The 23,790-nt window shown below is 41.2% G+C and overlaps 1 protein-coding gene across 2 annotated transcripts; it reads right to left on the bottom strand.

The window, feature by feature from the left end:
- Window positions 1-1,905: 1,905 nt before the first annotated feature.
- On the bottom strand, window positions 1,906-20,339 carry FBXO3 (F-box protein 3). Of its 2 annotated transcripts, XM_074586376.1 has the most exons (12): window positions 20,205-20,338; window positions 19,238-19,356; window positions 16,781-16,870; window positions 14,941-15,104; window positions 12,281-12,395; window positions 9,506-9,710; window positions 8,401-8,446; window positions 6,075-6,159; window positions 5,102-5,224; window positions 4,524-4,639; window positions 3,949-4,139; window positions 1,906-3,071 (listed from the first exon to the last, which is right to left on the bottom strand). In XM_074586376.1, exons 2-12 carry the CDS (start codon window positions 19,240-19,242, stop codon window positions 2,946-2,948), a joined length of 1,266 nt encoding a protein of 421 aa, XP_074442477.1. In that variant the 5' UTR covers window positions 19,243-19,356; window positions 20,205-20,338; the 3' UTR covers window positions 1,906-2,945. The 2 variants fall into 2 exon arrangements, with proteins under 2 accessions (XP_074442477.1, XP_074442476.1); XM_074586375.1 differs by lacking the exon at window positions 19,238-19,356 and having other exon boundaries at window positions 20,205-20,339.
- Between the last annotated feature and the right edge of the window lie 3,451 nt (window positions 20,340-23,790).

The following is a 23,790-nucleotide window of genomic DNA, read 5'->3' on the forward strand; positions in this document are numbered from 1 at the left end:
TGCATAGGTGACGAGAAATTATTTTAAACAACAGGAAAAAAAAATAATAATCCAGCACTGGACTAACTTGCACAGCGACTTTTTTTTGGTTGTTGGGGTTTTCTTCCACGGGCTGGCACACCAGTTGTTTTTCTCTCATGTGATGCAATCACAGCAACGGAATGGTAGACAAAGGTTCTCTCCACTAAACTATCCACCCAGCACAAGCCCACAAAAATGCTGAAGGAATCCTACGGCACAGTTATGAAACGACTGTCAGTGTAGGCCTTTTCCACCTACAAAAAGAAGGAAAAAGGACTAGACCAGTTCCATATTTGCGTTGGGTGTGCTAGGTTTTTAACCGTATTCATAGATGTTCAACGAGGCTTATTTTACCCTTCGTCTCAGGGGCCAGTCTGGCCAAAGCCACGACAACCGGAGAAGCCCTAGCCAAGCACCAAACAGTCGGGATCAGAGTCAGGAGACGGTGGCAGAACTTCAGGCTGAACCTGAAGGATGGCGGCCAAAGGGAAAGACGTACATATGTTACAACCCGTGCGTGCGTATTGCGCAACTCTAGCAACCGTAGCAGGCGTTTAGCGGTTGGGTGTGCGACGTCGGCAGGTACCAGCGCACCTACCCAACACCCGCCTGCTGAATCAGCCGGAGCCCTGGCGAAGCGCTGTCTTCTGAAGCGGGATCTCGACAGTCAGTTCTCTCCTGCTTCCTCAGAGAAGGTTTCTACAGTCCCGCAGCGCTGGCCCCACAAGCGATTCCTTGTTTTCTTCCATGTCTCGGCCACTTCACTTTTCATCCCAATCTGGCATAAGCTTCAGAGTTTTGGGTGGGGTGAGGAGAACCGCTGGCATAAACCCTACTTCAGATGCACATAATGAAGACTCACAAGGCTGGCAGCAACGCTGCATCTGGTAGCTTTAGGCACTATGCCATGTGCTCAAATAGCTGCCTGAAGCAACGGAATAATCCTTTTCCTGCTACAAATACATACGCGTTCGCTACAATAACAGCGACCCCTCACTCCCCCTACCTGATCTCCTCCCTTCACACAGGGCTCCTGCGACCGCCAGTTCTGCTCGGGCCAGAGGCCTCAAGCCCTCACATCCCAGCAGTCAGAAGCTGACAGAGTATCGGCTGCCCTGTATCTTGGCTTCTTCTACAGTAAGCAATAATTATAGTTCCTCTTTAACGACCCAAGGGAGGGCCGCTCCCTGAGAGAGCGAGATGGCCGTGAGTTGGGAAGCGTTTCTGTAGAGCCTTGTGACCTTGCTCTGCTATTGCTCAACTAGAACGCACAGACCCTGGCGAAGCACAAAGCAAACCTCCGACCGCGAGGGCTATCGGTCCTTAAAAACACACAGCAGACTCACAGCACTGCAGTAAGTTCCACGAAATGCCCTTTTCACTCACCCTTTTAAGAGATGATGAAATTTTTATTACGAAAAAGCATTACGCCACGAACACCACGTTTTCCCCTCGCAGTTAATACCGAGGAATCCTTAAATTGGAAAATTTTTTAAACCACTCCAGACATTCACACTGCTGTTCAGACTTCTGCGCCAGACAACACAAGGTTTTTTTGCCTCTCTAGATGTTTAACCTGAAGGACTGTTGTAGGGGTCACAGGGAATATTTGTTTTTCTACCTTGTACCATCGTGGAAGATCCAAATGTTGCGTGGCACTGGAGAAAGGTGAACAGAGAATCTAAAACTATGGCTTGTAAAACACCCTGGCTTTCCGTATGAGCAGTAACCAGTCAACATCAGAAATATTCAGTTAGAAGCACGATATACTGGTTTTCCTCACAGGAGCTCCTAATCCCAGATGCCAAAAAGCGGAACGGACTACAGCCATGGAAGTCACACAATTATCGCTCACGTCTTGGCAAGAAGAGTCCCATGGAGCACTTCAGAGCAAAGGAGGCAGTTGTTTATTAATGACAATGGAAACAAAATAAAAGTGATAAAGCAAACAGATACTTCTTTAAATATAAAGTTTCTAGTCACCTAGTGTTCTGTCAGGCTCCCCCCCCCCCCCCTTTTTTTTTTTTTTTTCTTTTTTTCTTATTCAGGTGTAGTTACAAAAATCCACAGAGGATTTAGGGGAACATACTTCGACAGAAATTTCTCACCTATGACAAAGTCTGAACAGCAAACATCATATAAAGAAAAAAAAAAACCAACCAAACCTCAAAATGTATTTACAAATTCATACTTTGTAGTCATTGAGAAATTTCTTGGTTACCGAGAGGCAGATTATGCACGTACACTACATTCCAAAAGGCATTATCCAATCAGAGTCACTTAGCATAAAATTAAGCTGAAAGACAGATTGTCTAAAAATAAGGCCAGTTTCATTCCTAATTTATGCATTTGATGACCAAAATTTTCTAGTACTTCTATGATAATAATAAAAAAAAAAAGGCATTAAGAGCACCTGATCTCACCCAAACAGGATACACAGACCCAACTGCAAGTTTCATTCTTAGCAGGAGTTCTCGAGAGTAGAAACTCATGAGAAAGGACAATAGTATGCACCTTTTTTGCCATCTTGTCTATTGCTAATTTTAAATGCTCGTATAAAAACAAATCCCCACACCCATTTGCAATCTGATCATAAATAGGCAATAGTTTAAAAATGTCAGATATGATTACCTCGGACTACCAAGCTGTTTCGCACTTCGGCAAAGAGTGAACAAAGCCCAAACACCTTTGTCTTTCTCTCCCTCCCTCCCCGCCTCCAACCCCCACCCAAGCCCCCTCCCCACTTCCAAACCAGAAAAAAAAGAAGTTATAACTCTGATGAACATTAGAACTGGCACCAACATTCATGCTAGTTGCCCTGATGTGCAACAGAAAGTTCATTTACAAGAGTCAGAAATATTCTTATGCACTAGCCCCATGGAGTTCAGCTTCTGAAAACAGTTTGTTTGGAAAAAAAAATCCCATCAGGTGTGACGTGGGCAGCGTCCAGAAGGTGCAGGAATGTCCAACACTCTACGTCGATCTTCATATTCGTCAGTGTCTGTGGAATCTTCGTCTTCATCCACTGCATATTCATTATGATTTGGTTCCTAATACAAAACACATGCATACTTAATTAAAATCTCCCAGGTAATTCTAAGAAAGCACTAACAATTCCCTAGAAAAATCTGAAGTCTGTATTATCATGTCAATTAGGTGGAGCAGACACTGTACTCTAGGCTCTAAAACCAGCTCATTACAGTTACAAAGTTTAATTTGCAATCAAGGTCATTTTAACTACTTGACCTTTAACTCAGTAAATATCCGTTAGCCTTCATTATTTCTTGTGTACAACTCTCTAAAGCCACAATTCAGTAGCTCTGCTCTACCAATTTTCTTGGTGGCTTATGTTGCTTTTTTAATAAAAAGTAGTTAAAGAAAAAAAAAAAAAGGGTCGTTACTACCTTTAAAGCACAGGCAGATCAAAAGAGAAAAGCAAATTATTTTTACAGTCAAGTGAATGGAAGGAGGTTACAACTCCCATAAACGTGAGCACGAGTTAAGAGATGCCGTTTTCTGTTAGAAGCACGACATCTGCTGGCATTTGCTGTTAGAGCTACTGGTAATGAGAGTGTCTCGAATCCCTGGAAAAACGTCAGAAAACATCCAAGTAGATGTCTACGCCCAAGGAAAGACTCAATGCTCACACAAAAAACTTCCAAGTTCTTTCTGACTCAGTCACTAAATAAGGGCTATGCTAGCAATAAAATAAATAAAGCATTCTTCTTTAAATGGGCCAAGGCAAAGGGAGAAATTATATAGTTCACCCGCAATCCCCAAACTAAAACTACATTATATTAACAGTAAGGTAAATACCTTACTGATTTGCAAAGTCATTAAATGACTTTATGAAATGCACTTTCAGTGAGAACTAATGAACATCATTAAAAAAAAATCTAGGATAAGCACAACTGCATCTCCACTTACCATTCGTGCTGTAGACACCTTGAATGTTGGACACACCATATGAAATCTGGGAATTGTGACGTTAAAGAACTTGTCCTTGTAGTAGAGGCAATGGAAGGTGTAATACCCCTCCATGTATCCAGATGTCGTGGAAAACGTAGTACAGCTGGTATACTCATAGACTCTCCCTGGACTGATAATTGGAAACTCCCCTGTAGGTAAAATATTAGATCACTATAGGAAGGACTGAAGCCGAACTACAATTTTGCAGTTTGCACTACACAACACATTCAGGCACATCATCTTCTATTCCAGTGGACGCATAAATGATTCTCAGCAATTACTGATGTTAAAAAACGCCCTGAAGAGCCGCTAACTATCAGGATGTTCAGACATCTTCTGCAAAACAACTTTAAAGACAAAACAGATGGAAATATATCTCTTTCTTTCAAGCAACAAAGTGATTCTGATACAAACCATACAACTACTACCCTCTGTCACCATGATGAACAACTAATGACGTAACTTTGATAACATGCACATTAAATGCAAAAACACTCTCTCTATTGTGTTTGTAAAAGCAATCTTTTACTTACCAACTACTCCAGGCCCCTGAACTTCTTCTACATCACCTTTGGCATTTGTTATTCTCCAGTATCGACTGTCCAGCTGACAAGCCTTCTCAGGAAGAGCATCTTTGGACATTTCAATTCTGGAAGCCAAACAGCACACTCAATGGGTATGTAACTACTGCCCTACATATTACGAAACACTTTAGTATCCTTGGGGTCTCTCTCCAAGTAGACTGGGCAAAAAAACCCAACCCCACTCTAAGGTAAAGTACACTGAATAAGTTGTTGGGATCCATCTCCATGCCTCCACTTCACTATCGTTATTTAACCCTTTCTAAATCACAAGAGTGACTCATAGCTTCTTTCCCCCACCTATCACTGTACTTTACCAATTACCTGGTGAAGTAATTAGTACCGGTACTTTGCATCCCTGACCAGGTAATGATTTAGTACTTTTTTTATTTAAAAGTACGGCATGTTGAGCACATCCTATTCATTTTAGTACATTTATGAACGCTGTCCGTAAATTTGCAACAACAATCCTTTGAACATTACATAGGTTTTTCCTGGGTTACAAGAGTTAATTCAGTTGTTATTTTTACCTGATTCTGTAAGTGAAGAAATAATGCGGTGGATGTACAGAACTGAGTTCAGGTAGAAAAGACGTGGACACAGAAACAGTAATATCTCCAGTGGTTGCAACACATTCTTTATCGTGCACGTACCTACAGAAAGGAAAGCATTAACTCTGTAAATAGCTCTGCACACTCAATACAGAAATCTAAACAAGTGATTAGTTATTTACTAATAAGAGCACTGTGGTGCTAGGTTAGAAGTAATTCTGAACTTATCATTTGGCTTTTAAATAAAGGATGTATGGAGTGTCTTCATGACGTATACGTCCCCATCACCTAAACTCATACAGCTATCAATAATCCCTTTGTACCTCCATTAATGCTTGTATTAAGCTGAGTGTATAATTTGATCTAAAGTCAATGAAGACATACTTGTTAATAAAGATGTGTCATTATGCTATTTAAAAAAAAAAACAAACAAAAAATAGGAAGTCCTACAGCAAGTTAGTTTACAGATCAGGAACTCGGTTCTACAGCATCTCGGTTTGACAGAATTAAGGTTCTTGCTTAGAAGAAATAAAAAGTGCATACAGATTCAAACACCAGAAGGGTCCTGTTTATTTACATATTCAACGGTGTTGTGCTGGCGACCAGTTCACTGAGACAATTCCTTTTTTAATAACTCAGGACAGTCCTGCAGCTGCAACACACTCATGGCAAGCAGCATAAGCATGATGCTGTTAGCTAAGCCTCAGGTCAGTTATAATGCAAAATTCTGGTCCCGTTAACACAAAGTTATGAACACTGAAGCTTCTGGTAAAAAAAAAAGTTTCTTTAAGCATTCTGTTTTACAGCTTCATCTGCACCAAGTTTAACATCCTTTCTCCTTTTTCCACCATCAGCTTTATCATCGGATACCCATAAATACTTGGAAAGAAGTCACCATTCTAAAAGAAGCACCAAAACCTTGCAGTGAGGTTATAAATCCCAGTCACAATACCTGAAAATCTGGTCTCTGATGATAGGATAACCACCAGTTACAACTTTGTTTACGTAGGACGTAAACCACTCCAAGTAAGATGTACCTAGATGCCAAAGAAGAAAAGTATTTATAAAACCAGGCAAATTTACCACTAAGCCCATTGCAATAAATACTTCAAGGAAACAGTTTAAAGCTTTGAATATTTTTATAATAAACTCTCAGAATTACTTAGATGAGTCAGTCTATATCCCAGTCTATTCTATCAACAAAGATCATTTGGAGAAACCAACCAAGAACTAAGAGTGAAGGGTGCATGCTCCAGAAATGACACAGCAAAGGAAGAATCTCTTAGCTAAGTATTTCACCTTATAATCATGGTCTTCAAATGCTGGTGTCTCTCATCATCTGGTTTCCTGCTCCTGACTCTTCTGCTATGACTGGGAAAGACGACAAGTATAGTGGCCTAGACTACTTGTACAACTATTTCTATTCTACCTACAAGAAGCATGCAAACCCACTGGTGGATTTATGGGCTTAGGTTTGCATACAAATAGACTTACATGCCAGTAACTTGCAGAATTCCCCTCTCCTTAAAAAACAGGTGTAATTCATAGACACGCTCCGCACTCCCGCTACAAAGCCAGAAGACTAAGGCTGTATGACATTCCAAAGAACCTGGGATTTTCATACCTTTACAGCCATTGTCTGAGAACAGCTTTTCATACACCTACAGCCATTAATTAGGAACAGCTTGATTTCTAAGCAGACAGTCAAGCTGTCACATTCGACTCTCAAAGAAGAGCGTTTCATACAAGAGATACTGGCTCTCCATAAAAGAACTTGTCAGCCATAAATCTTCCAAGCATTGCAATATAGAGTTCAAGGGAAAAGTAGAGCGTTCTTCAATTATTTGTCAGTATTACTGATACAAAACTGCATTTAAGCTGAAACACTAAGAAATCATTATCATTACCCTCACCAACGTGTTATCAAGTGCTACCACTCCTGTTAGATTAAGTGTACTTAACCACTTCTTCCTTAGAGCAAGAGTTATGTGTACTGTCCTTTGATCTTTCGGAAGCCTAAGGAACTCCAAGTTTATTATCCTCCTTTCTACCACTAACCCACAAAATGCAAACCTTGTATAAAGGAACTACGAATGGAGGAAGCAGAACAATTTACCCTGCCACGTTCAAAATGACAAGAGATAAATGCTGTATATAAAACTTTGCCTCCACTCTGAGGTAAGTCCAGATTAACCCTTTCAGCCAAGTGGAACACACTTAAATACAATGTCAGATCACCTCACCATTGACTCAATTCCATAAAAGCAGCTTCACCATGAAGTAGCTCTGAAGTATTACAAAATCCTCAGGTGGAGAGAAGCAAGTAACCAAACTCTCGAGCTTCTGCTATATCTTTCCTATGATGGTTCTAAAGCACACAATGCATTCCTCAACGACCTTTGTAAAACAGACAACAGGCTGACTACTTCACACTGAAATCAGCTCACACAATTAATCAGTACATAGAAAGGTTTCCTAAAATTAGCGTGGCTAAGAGTTTGACTACCTTCAACCCAAACCAGTAATGGTATAGCATTACCTAATGTGGTTTCTCACTGTAATACTAATACATATTTCCTAAGAAACGTGCAAGGCTAAATTTTAATATTAGTTTTGGTGCCGTTTATTACACATCTGCATTCCTACTGAGTGAAAGGAATTAAGTTAGATATAGGCACAATTACTAGATTCCAGTGGATTAACAAAAAGAAATAATCAAAACACTATTCCAGTCAATGTACGTGCCTGACAGATGATCACAATAGATTACTACATAACAAACAACAATTACATAGTTTACCCCTCCCCTCCTTTATCCTTTGAACACAGCAAGGAGGCAGATCAAAAATCCAGAAAGGTTTTTTTTCTGCAGCTATATTTATAGTTATTTAGATTTCATTAAGGGACACAAAATATTTTCAACTTCTAACATAGCTGCAAAAACTTCTGGAGACAGGGAAAAAATACCTTTCCGTCCACTTGGATGTTGTATATAATAATTGCTTACATCACCCCCATGATAGTCAAGTTAAAGGTTTTGCTCATCTTGTTAGACAGGTTAGTACATGGAATGATTTGTCTACAAGACACACAGGACAGCCTTTAATACAGAAAACTTGCATCTCTTTTCAAGTAACCGCTGATGTTTTAAAGCGGGTTAGAGGCTTGCAAGTAGCACAGAAAGTTCAGAATGCTTGCTTTGTTCAGGTCATGCTGACATGCATTTTCTAAACAGTGCAATTAAAACATTTTACAGAATATTTTATCTAAAGTGTTACCTGTAATGAACATATCAATAGCAGATGGATTGCGAGCCATTTGGTCCTAAAAGGGAAGGAAGGTTACGGATGTATTAGGAGGAGAGCATTAGACTTCCAAGGTTAAAATTCAACTCCAGAAATATAACATAGGGAACACTTTCCCTATATTCACTAAGCCTAAAATGTGGCTGCTTAATACATAATAAACGTAAGTAAGCAACCTTCCAAGTTCCCACGCGTTATCCAGAAAGTTTAACTACTCGGCACAATACAAAGGGGTATCTTAACATTATTCAAGTGATCCATTATCAAGGCATTCCCTAGAAATCTCATGGCTACATGCTTTGAAAACAAACATCCAGGAACTCCATAGCAGGATGAAGATCCACATCTTTTTTTACAAGAAACACCCTTTACTCACCCTCCTTTCTTTTTGGGGTGAGGAGGTTGTCAGGGCATGGCTAAGGAGAGAGAGGGCTAAAATCTTGTTAGGTATAATATCGTTAAACTTCAGTAGCAACACTATGCCTATCTTAAAATACTACAGCTGTAATTATGTTCTACATACTTAATATGTATATTACATATATAATACATATGCCTATCTACATACTTAATTATGTTATACAAATGAGCTGTTCAAGAGCAACTTGTTCTTTCACTGGAGAGTAAGTTTTGCTTACAACCCAGAGGGTATCATTTATTGTATTAAATTTACATTTAACATATCTGAGGGAGAAGATGCACACAGATGCTGATCTTCTCCATTACGGAGAAGCTTTTCTTCCTTATGGAAACAGAGACAAGAGCATATACCTGCCATAGTTTGAACAAATTAAAATAGTATTTTTCCAATACGGATGGATGTTGTCCACTATCATGGACCTATAGAAATTGCATTAGCCATTAATAACTTTGTGTAAATTTCACTCACTTACTAACCATTTCACTTGTGGGCTTTGATGAAAATCAGATGGCAACTCAGGGGCAAGTAACGAACAAATACGATCTCTTAGTATTCACTTTATGCTATGTAAAATATTTCAGGTATCTGATAACATGCAAAGGGACACCATCAATCATTAGAAAAGTACATTCACAAGTATAAACATATCTTCCTTACTGGACATTGATAGAAGATCTCGTATTTATTTCGTCCCTCCACACTCTCCAGGGCCATGTATTGACTCAGGCCAGTATGAATGCAAAAAGTAAGAGGAAGGCATTGTTTCAGACCTGGCCTCTGCTGAAAACCTCCAGCCGCTGTGTCGATATCCAACAAGTCTTCAGAGCGGTAGTGGTTTGACAGTGCCATGCTTCCCATCAAACTTAACAGACAACAACAAAAAAAGGAAAGATAAACAGAAGATACCACTCGCAATGCAAAGATAGTTTTAAATCGTTTCTAAGCATTGGTTCTACAAATGCTCTAGATGCATATTAGGCTTAGATGAAGTCTAATATCCATATGCTGGACTAGCTTATTAGTTCACAACGTCAACCTTCACAAGGGGAGGCTTGATGGCTCTAAAATAAACGCTTCCTTGTACGTTTTGTGCATCCCAAAGCACCATTTTAAACGGTGTTGGTGATTCCCACTATGTCTGCAACTACTTCAAAGAAGCTGTTGACAGCTGATGCAGCTTCCTATAGTAGCATAATGTAATAATAACCAGTGCTTGGTAGCTCAAGTTTTGGGCAAGTTCATTTCAATACTATCAAAGCATCCATGATTTTTCAATTAGAATACCTAGCTGCTATAGAAACGGTCACTGATCAAAACTACGGTGAACGAGGTGCTCTATATGCTTTGGAGAGAAGGTTGAGAAGTAAACAAGGAAAATAACTATTGAGTCAGAGAGATGATAATCCCAGTATAAACACTAAGGCATACAGGCACAAGTAAACAGACATACAAGGAAAGAATGAGACAATATTCATCATCATGACATGGAAAGGCTATCAACTGTGTTTCAAATTTTTTCCTCTGGCTTTTTGTAGGCATTACAGTGAAGAATGGGATTTTTTTATTTGTTTGTTTTTAACAATAAAGAAGTGACGCTGAAGACAGTAAAAGGAGCCTCTCTATACATAAGAAAAGAAGATGTAAATTTGGAAAAAAGTAGTACTAATCTGAAATATGTAACAGATTAGGAATGGAGGTGAGCATTAGAAGCTAAAGTTAACACTGATATGATATGTTTGGCTAGATGACAGCTAGGGCAAAAAAAAAAGTAAAACAGACTCAATGTAATAAAGGGGCATACAATGGAAGAATGACAAAAAGGGGTAATATGATCAAAGTAATCAGCTAGAAGGGCACACACTACAGCAACGCGCTTAGCAAGAAGAAGAGCACACAAACCTGTAATGTGCACCTCCCCACCCACACTCCCTTCTAATTTGCCTTTCACTGATGTTCTCAGGTGTAAACTCTTGCAGACGCTGAGCTTTTACTGGTGTTACGAAAGCACTAACTCAGGCACAAGCTGCCACATGTCAGGATGATATAAACTGCTCCCATCCTGGGCAACAGGTTCCATTCCTCTTTTTCCTTACATAGTCCTGCCTGGAATTAGCACCTTCTAGTTTAAAAAGCGATGCTAACATCCAGACACAGAAACCTGAAGAATCTAACAATGACAAAGAGTCCTGAGTCTCCGCCATTTCTGACCTAACATGCCAACAGCTTGCTGCATAGACTTCTACTACCTACACCTGATCTTTCCAGTATTCCTTCAAGAAAGCAAGCCTGTCCCCAACAGCGAGACCACACCTTCTACTCACAGCATGGCAGCCTTTCTTGCTCCAGGGTCCCACCTAACTAGTCCCCCAGTCAGTGCTCCACCAACAAGGTCTGTCAACCTGTGTTGAGGTTGTCAGGCTCAGGCCCTGGCTTTGAGGACACAGCAATGGACCACAGCCCACTGGCAGTTGTTCAAGCTCCCCCAGCCCTTCCACAGGCACATCACCACAGCAGAGGCTTCGTGGGAATGAAATAGTAGGAAAAGCAGGAAGCACACAAGCTGCACAGCTCCATTTGAAGTCTACAGAACTAGGGTACCTATCTCCTCTCTAAAAAAAAAAATCTCTCCTGGAAAAGAAACAGAATGAGAAGTCACCTTTATGGTTGCATAAAACTGTTTCTCATATCCCTTCTGCACATACAGCACTAGGATTGGAGGAAGCTGCACCTTCTTTACTAGTGAAGGCATTGCCCCCTACAGCCACTGCAGTGATTTGCCCTCGCTTTCCAACTCTGATGTTTGTAGCACTTCATCAAGTGCTGACCTCAAACTTTTTCTATAGCTGGAAAATAGGAAGCTATGTTTGGTCATTTGTCTTCTAACCTTGATGTAAAAGGATTTTTTAATTGTTGAAACCGCATAAAATTGTGAAATCTTCTACTGAGAAAACCTAATTTGCAGAACTGACATTTTGAATCTACCTTAAATCACTGCCTGGTTTGAAAGTTATTCCCTAGCTCCTTGAAAGCAAAAAGTTACTAAATAATGAAACTTGCAAAGTGCAAGAAGCTAATTTACTTATGCAATACAAAGCAAAACTTCAAGGGAGCAACTTGCAGTGGTATGACAAAGAGTCTAACAATTGGAAGATTTAGTTATTATAAAAAAAAAAAAGAGAAAGGTTTTCATTAGGAAAAAGGACTGAAGTGTAAGAGTAATTTGAGCAATTAGAAATCTACACTGTGTTTTTAATTGCTTCTGAGACTAAAAGATAGTAAATTCTAGAAGTGTCACTTCAAGCGGTCATGCAGTTACAATATGTTTAATGCTTCATCTGTCCTGTTCAGCAGACATTTTATCTTTTTAGGAAATAAAGTATTCAAGAAATACAAAAGGAATTAACAACTTGGTACGTAGTTTTCACTCCTTACCCAGGAACCACTAGCTTCTGTCCATTATGAATACGGAATGAACATCGATAGTCATCAGGGAGTTTGCAACCTATTTGTGCTTCCACAGCATCTAGATCTTCCTCCCGCACACTCTCTGTGTACAAAAAGAAAGACAGGATTAAGTGGCAGCTTTGGAGGGAGAATCAAGAACTGCTGCTCCTCCATAACTCTCAAATTTAATGCTTCTTCACTACTCTGTCCCCGAGTGCCCAGTATGCTGCTCCTGACAAAGGTAAATACAAGAATTTGTGTTAAGACCTCTCCTTTAAAATTTTATTTCACATCATTTCATCAGAGCTGCATGGCTAGAAATAAGGCAAAAACCAGCTACATTCCGGACACGACCACATGTTTTCAACTGCCAAAGAGAATTTTAAGCAGCCCCAGCAACCTTAGCATTATGGATTATTTTTTTTAAGTGTTATCACAAAAGGAATATATATTTTGAAGTGTTTTGCCACTTATAATCCAGACAAAGTGAACCAACAGACATACAAAAGCAAGATAAATTCAGTTCAACTTTAGGACGCAGCTGTCTACTAGCATGGTCTCAAGAATCTTCCACTGATTAAATCCATCCCAGTGGCCAGAATCACTAAAAATCAAGTATTTCAACTACGAAGCATGGAATTTGTAAGTGCTTTGACCAAACGAATGAGGACTCAAGTCAATATTTGGTGACTTTATTGTATGCTAGGTGGCACAAAATGAATACTACATAAATTTGAAAGGAAGCTGATTACATTAACTGATTACTTAATACAGCACCAATCTCCATCCAATGAAATCTCAACAGCCCTGACTTAAGCAGAAAGTATTTATAAAGTGAAACGAACCCTTTCCCCACAATACTGTCATTAGCTGACTAATTCCCAGTTAAAACTTTTCGGCAATATTGATTTTACTCTTTCATCATTCTAAGGGTTGCTTCTTTAAGTTTCCGGTCCAATCAGTAACAAAGAAATGTTGGCTGCAGCCACCATTCACCTGGAATTCAAAGCAATAAATGGGCTGTAACAAGGGGATTTTCGTATCATCATCAAGAGAAGGGGGTAGGTAACAACTACTCTTACACCTCCACACACACTTGAGGGGGTTTCCACACCCTCGCTTCTACCAAAGATCAACTGGGTGGCCTGTATGGTTTGTTCCAGTCAAGGTTTTTTGGGCGATTTTTTTTTTTGGAAACTCTTTCCATATTTGTAATCAGTTTCACTTTTATAGCATAATTTAACAATTCACTGAAACAAGATCCTGTACACATGGTATTAAAAAGTTGTAAGTTATGGAAGAGCTTCTGCTAAAACCTGCCATCACTATAGAAGTGTGGAAATTGATAATTTAAAATTTATTTTTGTCTTTCTGTAGACAGAGAGAAGCTTCATTGCACCAAATTCTTTAGAAGGATTTTGAAAGTAAACTGTGGTAAAATCTATTCATTTCAACATCTCCAACACAGACACTTTCCATTTTATGAAAAAAAAAAAAAGTTACTTGACTGGCAGTTCAGTGGTTCTGTATACCTGAGTGAAGTCCATGTTTTTGATAAAGCAGCATGAAAGTTACAGAAATCAAGGCATGATACCTACGTCAAGTCCTATGACCTGTGTTACACAAGAGTTCAGGCTACATATAACCGTTTTGTCCTTTTCCTAAAAGGGCAGTCCTTCACTAACACTCAGGAGTAACAAAACAAAATTTTTTTTAAAGAAGACAGTAAGCGTTAATTTCTAACCGTGTTCTGTTATTCATAAATACTTAGCAGAACTTAAAAATGCAGCACTATTCAGCAGGCCAAGAACAATGCAACATTTACATAGAAAGAGATCACTGTCTATACGTTTCTCTTAATTTCACAGATTATGTTACATCAGACATCTTCATCTAACAGTCAACTTAATACAGAAGACTGAAGTACAGTTGCAAATATAAGAGTCGTTTTGTCCCTATACCATAAAAGCCCAAACTTGCTGTACATCTTGCTGTGTAAGATTTATGAACTGGAACACTGGAAGTACTTGAAGTATTAAAACACAAACTTAATTTGAAACATAACCTTGGAAAAAAAAAAAAGTAAAAATTCTTGTTCAGCCAATTTACCTTCATTAGAGGAACACAATAAGACCTACTGGAAAGAAAAAAAATACTTCCTTTCTGATTGGCTTTAGTTTAAAATGCCTGCGTTCATGTGAAAGTGTTTTAATTAGGTCTTAAGAAAGTCTCACAAATAAAGTCACACCAGTGGGTCCCAGGTCCTTGAAGTAATGGCATTATAAAACTGAAAAAAAATAATAAACAAACAAACAAACAAATCAGTCATAGCAACCAAAGACAAAAGCGGTAAAAGTGTATTCATTTCCTGATTATCCAGAGATAAAGAAGATAGACTGGTCACTGGAAAAAAAATAATCTTGATTTCTTCTCTGAAAAGAAATCTTCAGAGAATCTATGGATCACTGGTAACTGGACAAGGACTATACACATGGTCTGATTTACTTATTTACTGGAGAGGAAGGGAAAACACATCTATTTGACTTTCAGGGTTCCAGTAATTAGGGCACCTAGGATGAAAGCCATATGAAACTTAACCACAGACAATGTCGCGTCAGCCAACCTACTAGAGAGGTATCACACCCTACCTTTCAAAGAACCAATCATCCGAGGACACCGCTGCCCTAAGTATTTCTCTAGGTCATCCCAGGCTTTTTTCAATGTAGCATAGTAGTGGATGTATCTTCCTAGGTCAGAGTAGGTACTGATGAAGATGGCCTTCCAGGTCTGATTTCGCTGACTTTTTTCCTCTCTAAGTGGACATGAAGGAAGTAAGTTTAAATACCAGCCTAAAAAGCTTGCCTTCTAAACCCAAGAAGTTATTATTTGTTATGTGGCAGAAACAGTATGCATAATATTAAACCAGGAACACTTTGAGCCATGTGAAGATACAGAAACTCAATTAATTCCAGTATCTATTTGGGGTACTTAGTATCAGGGGAAAATTTAGAAACAGTAGTCCTTTAAACAGAGCACCGTCTATTATTAAATCTTAAAACTGGTGAATACCTAATTTACATCGCATTTCACACATACACAGAGAAGGCCTTCAAAAAAACCACATTTTTTGATCTACTGCATTAGTCACAAACTCCTTTATTTATCTAATAAATATTAAGGAGTAAATCAGAGAGTTAAACGAGAACTCTGTGCACTGATCTGGAAAGTCAGTTTCTTAAGGAATTGCTGCATGTTTAGTACTCCTCACAGGCACAACAGCAGGCTATAGGAATACAGGCTGCCAAAAAAAGTGCTGACTAACATCTGACACAGGATGCTTGCCTCCAAATTGCAACATATATTCCAACTCCTCAACTCCAATCAGCACACAGAATCTAAAAGATTTAGTACAGCTTCCTACACCTGAATAAAAATGTAACAATTTAGAAGTCTTCACATCAAGATCCCTCTAGCTACAAAACTATGAGGAGTGTTTGATACAGCAGATGGTTGTGCAGCCAGAGAAACCTTGACAGGTAGAGAAGAATCTCCTACTCAGCAAGGGGAAATGCAACATCCTGCACCTGGGGACAAATAATCCGACACCAGTACACACTGGGGGCTGGCCAGCTGAGAACCTAGGGGTCTTGGTAGACACCAAGCTGACCATGAGCCAGCACTGCACCCTCGCAGTACAAAAGGCCAAGAGTATCCTAGGCTGCAATAGGAAGAGTGTTGCCAGCACGTCAAGGGAGGTGATCCCTCCTCTCTAGTCAGCACTGGTGAACCCACATCTGGAGTACTCTGTCCAGTTCTGGGCTCCATATTACATGAAAGATATGGGCATACTGGAACAAGTCCAGTGCAGGGCCTCAAAGATGATTATGGGACCGGAGCAACTTTCACACAAGGAGAGGCTGAGAGAGCTGGAAGTCTTCTGCCTGGGGAAGGCTTAGGGGGATCTTATCAATGCGTACAGTTACCTGATGGGAAGGAGTAAAGATGGAGCCAGACTCTTCTCAGCAGTGCCCACTGACAGGACACTGGACACAGTCCTGGACAACCTACTCTAGGTGACCCTGTGTGAGAAGGGGAGTTGGCCTAGAGGATCTCAAAAGGTCCCTTCCAACCAGAACTACTCTGCGATTCCAGTCATGGCTACCCTTGACAGAACCATCCAGTTGTACCCCTCATAATTACAGCATTCAGAATATCTGGTGTCTGATAAGGTCATGCTGCAGCTTCTCCTTCAGCCTAGGCATTAACAGGACACCTCCACCCATCCATAAAACTTTTTAAAACTTGTACATTCATAAAGCTTTTTTAGGAAATTAACATTTTTGATACCTCTAACCTTTCATCGGTTTGAAGCTGGTGAATACCAATTCAATCTTAGAGTCGCTAGAAGTAACGTGGACATAAACAGACAGCACAATAACATAAGCCTTATTTTCACAGAAAAAAAAGGCTTAAAACAATCATACTTACTCTGAAATAAGCCAGTATTTCTTGCAGTGTCTTTTCCACAATGGATCGTGGCTTGATAGCTGATTTAATCTTCGACTTAAATAGCAGCAACTATAAAAATAAAATCATTAAATTCGATTGTAGACAAGTAGCAAAATAAACAGGGCTAAATACTGAGCAGTATATTACACATCCGTTCTCATGAAATAAATGCAGAGTTGGAAAGTTAGTCAGCTGTCCTTTTTAGAGTTGTACTTACAATGGTTAAAAGTCTTCACTACAGCTTTGTAAGTCATGAACTACTTTTCAACACACTTTGAGAACTGTCAGCAATTAAGTAATTTTGTAAAGCAGGTCACCCTGTAGACCTACGCCATCGTAAACATTGTCTGACTCCACTCCATCAGCAGCAAGCATTCCAGAAGCACAGACTAGTTGTTATGATTTAAATTGCTTTCTTATCTGGATTGTCAGTCTTTACCTTTTATTTTCCAGTTTCCATACTACAGAAAGCTCAATCAATAAACTATAGAAACTATCCAGTTTCAGTATTATAAAGTTACTTTCCACTTTTAAGTTGTTTAAATAACAAACTTCATGGCCAGAAACAGACATGATTAAAATACATAGGGTGACAGACCTGGAAATAAATACAGCAACCTCAATCTAATGAAGACCATACAAAAGCTCTTGGCATTGCATTACAGGTAACATTGCTACTTCAGGAAGTTAAGAGAATCATATGCTTCACTGTGCAGTACTATTGCAAATGCAGTTATTAAAAAACCTGTAGGATATAGGTCTAAAACTGTCCTCAGAAATTACTTAAGTTGATCCTGGTTTGATGCAAGGAGATAGCAAAAGCTAACCTATATTCCTGACACCTACTAACTTGCGCTTTAAAACCAGCAATGGAGGTGCCATCAAATACAGGCTGTTCCATATTTACTTTTACAGTTATAAAGCCTTTCTGGAATGTACAATTGTATCGACAGTAAGACATTTCAGTGTATTTATATGAATAAGAATGTTCAGTACAGCATCAGCAATGTACAGAGCAGTAATACAGGGAATGATTGTGTTATTCAAAGATTCATAGAATTTAAAGGAAATCATTGCCTCTAACCTGAACACCAGACAATAAACCTCTTTTTCTTCTGTGTTTGAGCTGAATTATCAGTTATGCTTTAAGAAACTCCTCAAAAGATACCACCAGTTTAGATGTGGCAACATCACTTCCTTTGGTAGCCTGTTCTAACAGTTAATATGTGTGTTTTAATGGCTGTGATTAACATCTAAATACCCCAAATGAGGTTACCAAACTTAAGCTTCCAGTTACTGATTTTTGGGGTTTTTTTCAGTGTAGTTCAGAAATCAGTAAGTAAAAAAGACCAGCAGTGTAAATGGACATAGTTACACACTGAAATAAAGATGCCTCTCCATCTTTTCTTTGATAAGTAAAATCAGCCAAAGTCCAGGGCTGGTGAAAACATGTTGCACTGAGATTACAGAATTATTCACGTTTACCTGTCCAATCCAATCTTTTTTTTTTTTCCTCCTCAATATCCATTATAAACTGTTTAAACTAGAATTGTATCAGTATTCCCAAATCAACCTCAACAAAGTAAAGTGATTCTGCTGTAGGCCCTGCCATTACCCATCCCCTCTGCAGTGACACAAACCACATTTACTTCAAACCTTGACATTTGCCCATGTAAAAGCTTCATTCATGACATGGGGAATTTCTATTAGTTTTTGGGGAGTGAGGTGGGGAATATCCCAAAGTCAAAGCCCTTGCAGAAATTCATTATATTGGTGTTTATCAATCAAGCCTGTAATTTCTGGTAGGAAAGAAGTCACTGTGGCATCACAGGGACGTGTGACTTAAAACACGATAAAGATGCAATTAAAGTCACTCTCATTAATTACATAAATATTTGGTCACCTGTCAGCTTTTCCGTTATTTAAGCACCACCACCAGACTAACCAAGCTATGGAATACTAGGGAAAATGTAATGTTTGTGATGGTCAGAGTATATACACGTCACTAAAACAAATGTAAACAACCTAGAGATTTCCCCAATTAAGGCTTTGAGTACTACAAACAGCCAGTTATGCAAAACTACCATTACTGACCTTACAAATAACAAACCTACACGGTATTTAATTGTCCTTGCACAGCAAAATCCATTTCATTTTGTTAAATACATAACAAAAATAGGCAGTGCCTTTGCTACACCCTTTGCAACTACTACTAAATCATCCATGCTGGACTTGTAACAATTATTACCATTTTTGCTTAGGCTTAATTTCTTTTTTGCTGTTGTCCTAACAGAATTCTCCCCAATGACTTTCTTGATTAATATTTAGGGGAGGGAACCCAAACAAAAAAAATTTTGATAATATTCTATTTTATTCGTACACATTCCTCCCTCTTTGATTAAATACTGTGATTTCAATCACTGCCAGTGCTTGTACTTCATTGGTAAGGTTTTAGCTGAAAATATACTCTCATCTTCACTGTATGACTCATAACTCTTCAGCCATCGAGTAAAGTGTCCAAGAGGAGCTTGGAACTTTCATTCATGTCTTTCTGCCTGAAAAAAAAAAAATCACCCTATTTCATTTCATTCGGCTTTCCTCAAACAGCTCGTTCAAATAATCAAATGTATTTACCGGCAACAAGACCACCCTTTGTTTGCAACAGTTTCAGAGAATTATTGACTTCACAAATTCAGTTATTGGTTCACCTCAGTGCCAGGTTGGACGGGGCTTGGAGCAACCTGGTCTAGTGGGAAGTGTCCCTGCCACGGAACTAGATGAGCTTGAAGGTCCCTTCCAACCTAAACCATTTTATGATCTCTAAGTTGTAATTTAGGTACAAACAAAAACAACATGGAACGAGAGAGAGAAAACAAGGAACGTACCCTTTTGCTTTAAAAAACAAACAAACAAAAAAACAAAGCCCGAACAACTGTTTCTGGAAGGGAAGGATGCATTAGGATACGTCCTCCACACAGTAGCTCCTCCAGAAGGAGCCAACCCCTCTTCCCACCCACTGCCCAGCGCTTTGGAAGCGCTGTGCCCGTCCAGCCCCCCCCAGCCCGCTCCACCCCGACCCGGTTTCCCGGCCCAGCGATCCGCCCACCGAGAAGTTGTGAGACCCGAAGCCGCCGGCAGTCCCCGCCTCCCCCGCGGGCTTCACCCCGCCTCCTCCGGGCTTCACCCCTCAGCTCCCCCCCGGTCCCCTGACACCCGCAGCAGGCCCCGGCTCACCCACCAAGCGCAGGCTGGGCCTCCCGCCCCTCAGCCCCGCTCCCCTGCCCTGCCCCGCCCCGCGGCCCGGCGCTGCCTCCCCCACCCCCCGCCGAGGCCCGGCCCGGCTCGGCCTTCCCTTCCCCTCACCCTCGGCAGCGCGGATCGCGGTGAAGCCCCGGCCCCGTACCTCATCAGATCCCCGTAGTCGAGGAAGCTGAGGATGAGGAGCAGCGGGTCGGTGGGCAGCAGCTCCAGGCTGAGGGCTGACGGCTCCATGTCCAGGGGCGCCGCCATCTTGCGAGACGTCCCACGGCTCCGCCGCCGCCGGGGACGCGCCCGCCCCTCGCGCCGCTCCGTTGTCAGCCGCCGGGGCGGGGCGGGGCCGGGCGGGGCGGCCCGCAGCGCCCCCTGCCGACCGCGCCCGCCCGCCGCCGGCGGCCCCTCAGCCCGCGGCCCCTCAGCCCGCGGCTGGGGCTACCCTCAGGGAGCAGGGAGAGACGGGGCCGTCTGCAGCCACCAGTGCCACCTGAGAATGGGCGGAGAGCAGCCCTGAGGAGAGGGGCTTGGGGGTGTTGGTTGAGTAGAAGCTCAACGTGAGCCGGAGATGGGCGCTCCCAGCCCAGAAACCCCCCGCAGCCTGGGCTGCATCCCCAGCAGCGTGGGCAGCAGGGCGAGTGGGGGATTCTGCCCCTCTGCTCCGCTCTGGGAGACCCCCCTGCAGTGCTGCCTCCAGCGCTGGGGCACCAACAGCAGAAGGACACGGAGCTGTTGGAGCGGGGCCAGAGGAGGCCCCGGAGATGCTGGGAGGGCTGGAGCCCCTCTGCTGGGAGGACAGGCTGAGAGAGCTGGGGGGGTTCAGCCTGGAGAAGAGAAGGCTCCGGGGAGACCTTCCAGCCCCTTCCAGGCCCTCAAGGGGCTCCAGGAAAGCTGGGGAGGGACTCTGGATCAGGGAGGGGAGCCATGGGACGAGGGGGATCGGTTTTACACTGAAAGAGGGGAGACTTAGTTTAGATACTAGGAAGAAATTCTTGACTGTGAGGGCGGTGAGTCCCTGGCCCAGGGTGCCCAGAGAAGCTGTGGCTGCCCCATCCCTGGAGGGGTTCAAAGCCAGGTTGGACGGGGCTTGGAGCAACCTGGGCTGGTGGGAGGTGTCCCTGCCCAGGGCAGGGGGTGGCACTAGGTGGGCTTTAAGGTCTCTTCCAACCCAAACCAGTCTATGATTCTGTGATCTCGTCAGTTAAACATGTCCTGTAGGGACGCTTGGCTCAGACGGCAGCCATGAGGTGGAGGACCCTGCTTTGGGAGAGGTGCCCCCCACCTTGGGGAGCCACCGGGCCTTCAGCCTCTGCACCAGCACAGCACTGGCCTCGGTGGCCTGTGACCATCTGTGAGCCCTGGGCTGGTGTCCCCGTTACCCTCAAGCATCACAAATGGCGTCTTGCTCCTGTGGTTAGGCAACTGGCTGGAGACCATCTTGTCACCATTTCAGGTGATCCAGGACTAACCAGGCTTTGCTTTTAAAGAATATTAAGAGATCAAGCTTCTTAATTTGCTTTCCTGAAAGAGAAAAATAGTTTGTGTTCAGCTGGAGTACTTGGACCACCGAATCATCTGGTAGAATCAGACCATGGACATCCCTGGGAGATGGGGGTACTGACTACTTCCAACATCAGATCGCTTGCAATTGCTTTGTAGTTTTCTGTTTACCAAAAGGATAAGAATTAATGTTAGAACGGCACTGAAGAGACAAATACAAACCTGCTTAAATAATCAACCCCTATCGGCTGATTCTAACAGATGACTAGAATCCACTAGGACTGAAATTAAAAAGGTCATGTGCATATAGATGGGAAAATAAACTTACTGAGATCAATATCATTAAAACAAAGTGTTGCATCTTAAGTGTGCATGCAAATACCAGATTTTTTTTAAGCTTTCTTCCATATTTTATTGAAAAGTAATAGGTCTTCAGGGAAAGCGTATTTTCATTTAGTTTTATTCATTTCAGAGAAACTTTTTTTCCAGAACACTGTCCCTAGAACTGATTTCCTCTAAGACCTTCAAGGAGAATTCTGAGTCCAGGCTTTGCAATAGGAATCCAGAAATTTTTGCAAACCTGAGGTCTCGCGCTACCAAGCTCCCACGTCTGCATGGAGAAGCCCAGTGTCCTCAACACGGTCCTCAACACGGCTGCGTCGCCAAGCGTTGATGCTGCTGGAACCTCTGGAACCCAAAGCCGTGGCCACGTCCTCTCCTGAGCCACAAGCCACAGACCCACAACTTCCAGCCATCAGCTAATACGCAGAAACTTCGAGTTGTGTGAAAGCATGTCAAACCCCAGATGTTGCAGGTGAAACATTTCAAGCTCAACAAGCAAAATCTGCTTGCTCATCAAAAATAGCTATTAGATAATATAGTCACAAAAATAATTAATTTATAACGCAGTAGTCCTGTAAAACCAAGAATCCCAAAGTGTTATGCAAATGGTGAGTTAAGCTTCACAAGCATTCTCTGAGACAGATAAATATTAAATAAACCACATTTTATATAGAAAAAGTCAGATGATATGACAGCTGCAGAACAAAAACAGAAACTACTCTTTTTATGTCCCTCACGTTTAGTGAGTTAAATGTTCTTATGTGAAAGAAAGACTGGTTTCTACTGTGTGATTTTACACTAGTAATCCTTTTTTCTCTCTTCTTTTTCAGACAGCAGGAGTATGTTATTGAAACAGTTGATTGTCCTAGCAACATCACTCAAATAAGAACTGAAAAGGAACAAGCTGGTGTTTATATGACTGCGTTTTTGCTAGCTGTGGGGGAGATTTTTGTCCTTTATGATTTGTATAATTGTGAAGTTCCCTGTAGAGAAGAAAATAAAATGGTAAAAGTATATTTAAAATGTTACTAAAATGCTGTTACTTGTATTTGTGTTTGTTCTTGGCTTTGTGGTCCATTAAACTCTAACAATGCAGAGCTAAGTGAAGCTATATAATTCTTTGTTTCTGTCAGGTTCTACCAAAAGATTGATCCAAAGCCTGGATAGTGTTGCTTCTAGTACTTCTGTAGTCCTAAGGCTTGCATTGGTTATCAATTGTAGCCTTTTTTTTGGTAAATAATTAAAATCTACTGTTTAGTTTTCTAATATTGTCTGGAGGGGACTTCTTTTCCCTTGTGACACTTTCTGTTTTCATGCTGAAAATCTATTTGAACTCTTTCGTGTTGTTTCAATGGCTGAATCCATCTTCCTCCACTCCTATTGTGCTCCATTTCACTTGACGTAATTCCATGTAAATTGACATGAGACATTACCTTCCATGTAAAGCATGAATATTTGGGGGAGGATTTCATCCATCAAGCAGCCAAGTTCAATATTTCATAAAATTGTACAAACTACCCTCTGTATTTCTTTCTTTCTCAAATTCCTTCTTTACCTTTCTTTCTACATTTGCTGCTGAGTTTTAGTGTTTAAATCCCTCTATTGTTGGCATAATGCCACGTCGTGGTCTGAATTTTCCTTTGGATTCAGAATGAAAGCCCACAGCGTTAAATAACGTTTGTCTGTCGGAGTGGTATGAAACATCATAGAGACTGAAAAAAGAATTAGAAAACCAGGAGGAGACGGACTAAACAGTATTCCTATGTCATATGCTTCCGGTGTGTGTTATCCTTCAACGCGTAACATAAAGCATGTATTACCTTGAACAACGAAAGCAATTCTGGAATATTTGAGGACAGCTCCACATCTGCAGCTCTTAAGGTTTCTAGATCTTT

Source organism: Larus michahellis, chromosome 4, assembly GCF_964199755.1.
Source record: "Larus michahellis chromosome 4, bLarMic1.1, whole genome shotgun sequence".
NCBI classification, from domain to species: domain Eukaryota; kingdom Metazoa; phylum Chordata; class Aves; order Charadriiformes; family Laridae; genus Larus; species Larus michahellis.

What these genes read in the sequence shown, in the direction of transcription:
- FBXO3 (XM_074586375.1), bottom strand. Translation starts at nt 20,311, where the DNA reads ATGGCGGCGCCCCTGGACATGGAGCCGTCAGCCCTCAGCCTGGAGCTG. An exon ending in AAATACTGGCTTATTTCAGA is followed by an intron (nt 15,105 to 16,780) that starts GTAAGTATGATT and finishes ATGTCCACTTAG; the next exon opens with AGAGGAAAAAAGTCAGCGAA. An exon ending in TCAGGGGCCTGGAGTAGTTG is followed by an intron (nt 4,140 to 4,523) that starts GTAAGTAAAAGA and finishes TTTTACCTACAG; the next exon opens with GGGAGTTTCCAATTATCAGT.